Genomic DNA, 9,086 nt, shown 5'->3' on the forward strand with positions numbered 1-9,086 from the left:
CAATATTATGGATCCGCCCGGCGTGATCACAGGCACAATATCACAATCTGCCTGGCGTGGTCACAGGCACAATATCACAATCCGCCTGGCATGGTCACAAGCACAATACCATGATCCGCCCGGCGTGGTCACATGCACAATATCACAGTCCACCCGGTGTGGTCACAGGCTACCAATCCAATCCATATCACACATAAAGCAGACATGCAAGAATACATGTACATGATCAAAGAACATTAAATGTCACACTCCTGGACTAGTATAAGTGACATGCTAAGGTGTATGCATGTGCAAGTGTGATATCATAACTTAAATCAGGTAAATACATCACAAAATAGTAACTACCAGGCTTAATCAGGAATTTAACCTCTATGAACCTCAAACATGGCTCAAATAGCTCACAACAGGGGTACAGTTAAGAGGAACATTCCAGTACGAAGCTTAGCAGTTAATTCAAGGCATATCATGGCCTAAGCACTACCCCGGGCATGGAAAATACCCCAGTGCACGCACATGGGCTTAGGCCCACATATGTGCGCCACCCATAGCACGTAGCTATCACAAATAACTCAGGCAACTAGTGCCTCAACCAAGTTTAGGTAAGATACTTACCTCAAGCAAGCTAAATCAATCCTTTAATAAGCTCTTCCCGCGTGAATCAACCATCGAACGACTCGAATCTAGCCAAAATAACTTAATATCATCAATAAAAGCCATAAGAAATAATTCCAAATGATAAAGTTCAGATCTTTAACCAAAATCAAAAAATCAACGCAAAAAGCCAACCTCGGGACCGCACCCCGGAACCCGATAAAACTCCTAAATTCTGAACACCCATTCCGATACAAGTCCAAATGCATGTGTTTCATCCAATTCCAACTTCAAATCGACCCTCAAATCATCAAATCTCACTCTCCGATAACATAGTCCAAAAACTCTCAAATCCCACCTTAAATCCTTATAAATTAAGTGTAATAATCAATGGGTAATCAATAACTAATACCAAAATTAAGTAAAAGTCACTTACCCCTTCAATTGTGATGAAAAGTTCTCCAAAAATCGCCCTCAATCGAGCTCCACAATTCTAAAAATGAGAAAAAAGACCAAACCCTCGATATTTAATCTTGTCCAGCAAAATCGCACATGCGGTCTAAATAGTCGCACCTGCAATGCCACATTTGCGGAAAATCCATCATAGATGCGGAACTCATTAATCCCCCGACCATTCGCTTTTGCGGATCATTCCTTCGTACCTGCGAGTGCGCTTAAGCGGACAACTGGCCGCACCTGCGCTCCATGGTTCGCATCTATGGACACAGCCTCCCCCAGCCTTTCTCCGCTTCTGCGATTGATATGCTGCATCTGCGACCAAGCCCTCCGCAAATGCAAAAACACCAGAAACCTGAATGCTTCAACAATACAACTAAGTCCACAAATGGTCCAAACTCAATCCGAAATACCCCCCGGGGGCCCTGGTACCCCGTCCAAACATACCAACCAATCCCAAAACATAATGCGGACCTACTCGAGGCCTCAAATCATATAAAACAATATCAAAACCACGAATCGTACTCCAATTCAAGCCTAATGAACTTTCAACTACCAAAACTCATGCTGAACCATATCAAATCAACTATGAATGACCTCAAATTTTGCATGCAAGTCCCAAATGACACAACAAACCTTTTCCAACCCCCGGAACCAAAATTCGAACCGGATATCAACAAAGTCAACTCTCGGTCAAACCTATCAACCTTCCAAACCTTCTACTTTCCAACTTTTTCCAAAAAGCACCAAACCAACCTACGGACCTCTAAATCCACATTCGGATATACGCCTAAGTCCAAAATCACCATACGAAACTATTGGAACCATCAAAACTCTATTCCGGAGTCGCCTATACAAAAGTCAAACTCCGGTCAGCTCTTACAACTTAAGCTTCCAACCTTAGGACTAAGTGTCCCCATTCACTCCACAACCTCCCTGAAACCAAATCAACCATCCCGGCAAGTCACGTAACTACAAATACACATATGTAAAGCATCAAATAGGAAAAATGGGGCTAAAATACTCAAAACGATTGACCGGGGCGTTACAGGACGTCCTTGAGAGACTATTGTAATGCTACTTACCTTTTAGTTAAATAAATATCTTTAGTAACCGGAAAAAAAAAACTAAACAAATTGTCTTGCATCCAAAGGAGATGTAATATGCCAGCTCAGCTTTCTAAATTTATTTGCGAACACATGAGGGATATATCACAAAGAAAAGGAAAAGATAAGTTATGTGTGCGAAGTTTGAAAAATTATCTCATTTGGTGTGAAGACCTAAATAACAGCTAGCTTTCAATATATACTATCAAGTATCCAGAAGAAATGTAATTTGCCAGGTAAACTTTCAAGTTTTATTGCACTCCAGCTAAAAAAAGTAATGTTTGTTTAATTAGAATGCAAAATAGATGAATGTAGTCGATGTTTTAGCATTGTAAATATTGTGCTAGCCTATTGATGTTTTAGCACTATAGCAAATCTTATTAACATTGGAGAATGGCGCTTAAAGTCAAACACATGAAAGAAGATTCTTCAAATTAAAAGAAGAAGAATAATTGACTTGTGTTCTCTGAAGAGGCCGTTTTCTCTTGGTCAGCATTCTTTAATAATCACAATAGTTTAGTTTTAAAGAATCTTTTCCCTAATGGAGTAGCATGAAAAGGAAGACGGTTATCAGTCTAAATGATGTCTGGACCTATCTTAATAAAATGATGAATAATCATTGATCATTGTATACTGAAATTTGCTCGTTGTGACTTGTGAGGACATTATATCCATAGGAGTAATTATTAAAATTGCTCAAATTTCGAATTGAGGAGAAATCAAAATTTAAACGTTTGACGAAAAAATTGGGAAAGTAATCAGGATCTATATAGGGAAAAAGATCACACGAAAGTTTATGAACAATTACAACTTTTTATAGTTAAAAATATCCAAAAAAAATTGCAATTAACGAAAAGCCTACTTAATTTCCTAAAGGAATAATTATAATACTACATTATGTGATTATCCGATAACAGAATCAAAATCTTGTATGGTATTTTCTAAGTTAAATTTTTTATACAATGGAGCTCAATTTTATTATTTGTAATTTTTTCATAAAAATATTTCATAAAAAGAAAGAAAAAGACCCCGAGAAGTAGCCCTGTTTCACTCTAGTCTCGTCTTCTTCTCCTCGACAAGACATTACATTTTCTCCTGTATTTAGGATAACCAAAAGGTCCCATTTTAAGCTTCTTGTCCCACCATTTCTCTGTAACAACTAACAAATAACCAAAAACGCCTCTCTGTAAACTACAGACTAGTGAGAAGCAACTTGGCAGGTGACAGCAAAACACACATTGCTCGCTAAAAGAAGAATATGCAGTTTTAGCTTTCAATTGTGGATCTAAAGTTACCCCATTATTGTTGAAACGAAAATTACTCCAAAAACCAAAAAATGGGGGTTTTGGTAGATACTTGGTGTTTCTGTAATGGAGGTGGCAAGTCTGAGAGAATGAAAGCTTCTATTTTTACCACAAAAGGTCCTGCTATGGCCCACATAGCTGCTAGTGGCACTGGTTTCTTGATTCACAGGAATCTTTTGCTCACTACTCACCTTATTCTCCCTTGTTTTGCTGCTGCTGAAGCTGCTGAGATCCAACTCCAAAACGGCGTCGCTTCTTCCCTTTTCCCTAACAGGTCCTGCCCCCTTTCCTTTTTTAACTCGTTTTCTTCTTTCTCTTATTGTAGTGTTGTAACAGTTATTGTAGTGTTGTTTCTAAAGATGAAAACTTTGTCCTTGTCTATTTGCCTCTAGACTTGGGGTTCTGTTAGTTAGATTACTACTTAAAAAATTAGTTAGTTGTTTAGGCCAGCATAATTGAGCAAAATATTGGTTGTTACGAAAAACACATTGAATAACTGGCCGGCCGGCCGGCTGTATTCTCTTTGTGTGCACCTTTGTCTTGATGTGGAATTTGAGACCATTTTAATTCTAGCCTTTATATATACTTAGAGAGGTACATGAAAGAGCATATTCAGTAATTTAAAGGCTTTTCTCTTTATTGCTTCTTCCGCCGAGAATTAGTCTTAGAACCACCAAAAATTATGTTTGGAACGGTTTCTGAAGAGATTGAAGTAGCTGCGGCTGCCAGTGAAGCTTGGAAGGTCTATGGCACGCTTCAACTGGCCAATATTGTGGTCAAAGAGCTCCCACATATCCTACACAAAGTTGACATAATTGAAGGCGATGGCGGTGTTGGGACAGTCCTCAAACTAACCTTTCCACCGGGAACTCCGCTGTATACCTATGCTAAGGAAAAATTTATCGTTGTGGATGATGAGAAGCGGGTCAAAATAGCTATGGCAGTGGAAGGTGGGCTTCTCGATCACGGATTCACATTCTTTCAGGTCCGCTTTGATGTCATAGAAAAGGATGAAACAACATGCATCACCAAAGCCACAATTGAGTACGAGGTCAAGGAAGAAGCAGCTGCTAATATTTCGTTTGTTAGTATTCAAGCTTTTGTTATCATGATGGAAGCTGTTGCTAAGTACCTAACTCAGCAGAAAAATGGTCAATGTTCTGCCTGATCTCTTTGTTTCTATTAATACTGTTTCGGCGTTGATGCATGGAATTGCTTCATACTAGCAGAAGGCAGAAGCTTATAAGTTTGTATTTGTGTATTGAACTGGGCCTGTAGTACCATATCCTTCCTTGAGAGGGAAAAAGGAATAAAATAAAAAAAGCTTACAATCACTAATGTTATCAAAAGGGATAATTAGCATCACAGGTCTAAGTAGCCCTGACTCGGGTGCGGATCTAAATGTCGGATCCTTCATGTGATCTAAATTTTAAGATTCGGGGGTACGGATCCAGGTATGGATACGGGTGCGGAGATTCGGCTAAAAATAATTCAAATATCTAAAATAGAGCTATAAAATTATGTCTAAATTATGAGATATTATATGAAAAACTTACAAATTATTCTGAGAAGGAAAAAATATTGATCGAGAGGAGAATCTGAGGAGATAAAAGAAAAAGGACTCACATAGAAATTTCTATATACAAGGTATTTTGTTTTCTTTAATTTCACCCTAGCTTTTATTTTGTTTTAGAAATCATCGTATCTGCCCTGAATTTATCTGTCGATTTTGGTCAAAGTACCCAAAAACAGTTGACCAGATCCGGTACAGACCCCACATCTATGTCGTGTTCACACGGGTGCGCCACCGAAAGTGAAGAGTCCGAGCAACTTAGTCACGAGTTAGTAATTAGTTTGTCTATTACTTATAAATGAAAAGATGCTGGAGTTTCATGAAGAGTTGGTCAAGGTTCTAAGACTAAGTTGTCTTCACTGTGTGCTTCTGATGATTGTTTTGTTGAGTTTCTTGTTCCCAGGTCGCAGTCATTCGAAGTTAAACATAAATAATAACAAGGTTGTCAAAATTTAGTCAATCATAAATATAGATCTGGACTTGAGAATGAGATTTCTTTCTCCAACTTAATCAATCACATTATTGAAGTTCAGATTGGAGTTACTAGTGCTTTTCCTATTTAGGCACTTCAAGAAAACTTTGATGATTTTGTCAACTTATTTTTAATTAACGCATTTATGATATCTGGTGTTTTGGCTAGTTGGTGTTCCAACAAGGAGGTTATCTCATGGGTCATGACTGATGTACAGTGTGCGCAACAGAATTGGTTGCTTGCTTGTGTGTGTTTACTGATTTATAATCTATAGGAAAAGAAAGCAGCTTACAATGAGTAGCATACATGAATATCACATATGATCTGAAAATAAAGTTGACAAATGACAAATCCATGCATATCAAGTTTTGCCTGATGTGATCTATGTCACAGAGAGATGGAGAAACTTGAAGGACAGGATGAAGTATTATCATGTGGAATAGTTTACCAGAATGTGATGCTTTCCTGAAAATCTATCTGTGGAAGAACTAACTTTGGGCTACTATAAGATCATCATAAGTTGTTGACACTTCTGGCTTCAAATAATGTCTAACTAATTTAAAAGTTGCAGATATGTAAAAGTCACTTCTTTTGTTTCTTATGCTGGTTTTACCAACTCAAGATTAGTTAGTTTAAATCAGGCTGGAATATAATTGACAGGCTGTTATGTGTTAGCAACCGCTATTTTAAAGTTTAATATGATGCGACATATTAAATGGAAGATTGGTATATGGCTCCTACCTGCTTACCATCATAAAAGGTTCTAAAGCAATCGGCTGCTATGCATTTTGGCACTTTGCTAGTATGTTACATTCAATATGTTCTAAAATTATTTTGCTTTCCGATGAGTGAATGCTTTTATGCATTCTAGTCCTTTATAATTTTGTTCATTGTTAACAGAACTTCTGCTTTCTTCTAGCTATCTCAATTTTATGCATCTGATTATGTACCATTTTTTGCAGATTCTTTATTACCAGTTCTGTATTAGATCTGACAATAGTGGGCCTTGACGTCATGGATGGAGACACAAATGCACATGTTCAGCAGCCTCACTACCTTAAAACCTGTTCCAAACCTAATCTGGAGCTGGGTAATGTGGTTTACTTGCTAGGGTATAGCGACAAAAAAGAGTTGACAGTCGGTGAAGGAAAAGTAGTAATAGCCACTGATAATCTTATAAAGCTGTCAACTGATGGCATAAGCTGGAGCCCAGGTACTGCTGGTTTTGATATTCATGGCAATCTTGCGTTCATTGTATGTGACCCTATGAAGCTTGCAACATCTTCACACTCAAAATCGTCATCCGCTTCACCATCCTCTTCATCGTCAAGGAAGGACTGTCCCATGCAATTCGGTATACCCATCCCCATCATATGTGATTGGTTAAACCAGCATTGGGAGGGAAACCTTGACGACCTCAACAAACCCAAGTTACCAATAACTCGGTTAATATCAGCTGGTCAAAAGAGTGAGCATTCTTGTGCTTCCTTCACAATGAGGCGTGTTTTTAAGTCAACTGAAGCTGAAAATGGGGAGACTCCATCATCATCGAACCGATTGTCAAAACCTAGAGAGCACTGTGGACCAAGCTGTTCTGCCGTTGCAACTAATATGGAAGACGAAGCATTAACTACTGATCTTCATGCTGTACATGGAATTCGAACTCCTGAAATTTATGAGTCACCAAATTTAACTTCCATACCAGTTAGGAAGAAGGAAAGTACTCACATCCAGCTTTTGAATATTAACTTCCCGCCAAGGATTGCCAAATTTCCCGACTCAGCACAACCTGCCAGAAAAATCCCATCGAGCTTTGGTGAAAATTTTGTCAACAAACCTCCCTTGCAGCAGCCAGTAAGAGAAGGCAAACCAAGTGATATGTGGCAGTCCAACCCGGTGGCAGATGCTGAGATTGCTTCAACTGGATCCGTAAATGGGGTCCAGAGTGAAGTTCAATCAAGTTCTTCTCCTATAAAGATATTGGAAATGGAAAATGGATACAGCAGTGATGGACAGATAACAATGTACTCTGCTGAAACTGCTGAAAGCCGAAATATTCCAAGCCCAAGAGAGGGAAGGTTTCAGCAAGTAGGGAGGAGCCAAAGTTGTGTGAACTACAATAGGTGGGGAACAGTCCAAAAAAATTCAGGTGCTCGTCGAGCAATGCTAGAACAACAAAGGAGCGGTATGCAAGGAAGAAAGGTCTACTCCCAAGGAGCAACTTCACAAAGGAGCAATGACTATTACAGCCCAACGGTATCTTCAATCATGAAGAAACGAAGCAACTTAGAGCCACCAATTAGACGAAACATCTTAGAGCCACCAACTAGACCTCGTCAAAGTGCAGTAAATTCATCGCCAAGATGGAATTTCTGATTTACAAACGTTAGATAAATCATTCTTTAAACCAAGCTCTCCTTTTTTTGGGCTTACACTGTAACTTTATATTGTGACTACATGTGCAAAGGAAATCTAAGAACAAGAAGAAAATTTAGTAAAGGCAGTCTAATAATTTCTGCTATCAGAGGATTTATGAGACTGAAACAATTACAATTTAAGTTCTTTTTTCCATAGAAGTCCCCCACTGACCATCTGCCGAGTCATCTCCTTCTTAAAAGGACCCTCTCGCTATCCACTCTTATTTGAATTAATCGGGTCATGCAATACTTGATGAATACAAAGAACAAATCTGATTTCGACCCCTCCCTATCTCCTGATCGAGCTGGTGTAGGGAGATGTTGCTTGGTAGGGCTGATAGTAATACACCGTGTAGGACGGAATAAGAGCCATCATAGTAGGGGCTAAAATTCAAGGTATAAAAGATCATGCATATACAATATAATATTAGTATACTCGTAAAATGAAAGTCTTTCTTACATCTCATTCCAATTATTTCGCATCAAAATTATCAAAGGTTCTGAAAGCTTAAAAAGACATGAATTGAAAAATAGATCCACTAGAATTTTACCACAGGTAACACCAAAAAAGATGTTAATATAGGATGCCTAGGCTGAATTCGATCAATTTGTCTCAGGGAGGAAAGTGGAAGCTAATTTTGAGTCAAACCAGCCTAAGTCATTCATCAGGCTCTCAATTAAAATTGCATATTGCATAACCAACACCTGAGGCCACAGTTGCAGCAGTAACACAGTAAGTAACAGTCTTGACACATTAACTTCTGTGCTTCTCGTGTATAAGCAAACTTCACGGTAGCAAGTATGATACACACGAAAGAGAAGACATTGCAACTGCTACAAGCTTGTAGTCTTCGTCATCACTCTTACGAAATGTGAAGCCATATGCTACTGGTGGGACAAGGCTAAATGCTAGTAATTTATATGCTAATGTCTATTGTTTTTCCTTATCCAAAACGTCCATGCCTGCACAATTAAATACGATCTTTTTTCATACATCACAAGCAACAGCTAGTTCCAGGCTCCATTTGCAAGCCTCGCGAATAATTTCTATTATCTTCCTAAGCAAGATCACGTCCTGCAGTACGAGCTTGTACACATGCTTCTAGAGCTACTTGATTATTACGGCACCTGACGCATTACCCCAAGAATGTCCTTAAGTTTTTCCAC

General features: G+C 38.7%; 1 protein-coding gene across 1 annotated transcript; it reads left to right on the forward strand.

The window, feature by feature from the left end:
* Positions 1 to 3,200: 3,200 nt before the first annotated feature.
* On the forward strand, positions 3,201 to 8,029 carry LOC107819658 (uncharacterized). The gene is made up of 2 exons (XM_016645790.2): positions 3,201 to 3,731; positions 6,465 to 8,029. Exons 1-2 carry the CDS (start codon positions 3,490 to 3,492, stop codon positions 7,876 to 7,878), a joined length of 1,656 nt encoding a protein of 551 aa, XP_016501276.1. The 5' UTR covers positions 3,201 to 3,489; the 3' UTR covers positions 7,879 to 8,029.
* The last annotated feature ends 1,057 nt before the right edge of the window (positions 8,030 to 9,086 follow it).

The sequence above is a fragment of the Nicotiana tabacum genome, chromosome 19, assembly GCF_000715075.1.
Source record: "Nicotiana tabacum cultivar K326 chromosome 19, ASM71507v2, whole genome shotgun sequence".
Classification (NCBI taxonomy): domain Eukaryota; kingdom Viridiplantae; phylum Streptophyta; class Magnoliopsida; order Solanales; family Solanaceae; genus Nicotiana; species Nicotiana tabacum.

Bases quoted from the DNA above. Each gene is read 5' to 3' on its own strand.
- LOC107819658 (XM_016645790.2), top strand. From the start codon at position 3,490: ATGGGGGTTTTGGTAGATACTTGGTGTTTCTGTAATGGAGGTGGCAAG. The intron at 3,732-6,464 runs GTCCTGCCCCCT...CATTTTTTGCAG, and splicing joins TCTTCCCTTTTCCCTAACAG to ATTCTTTATTACCAGTTCTG.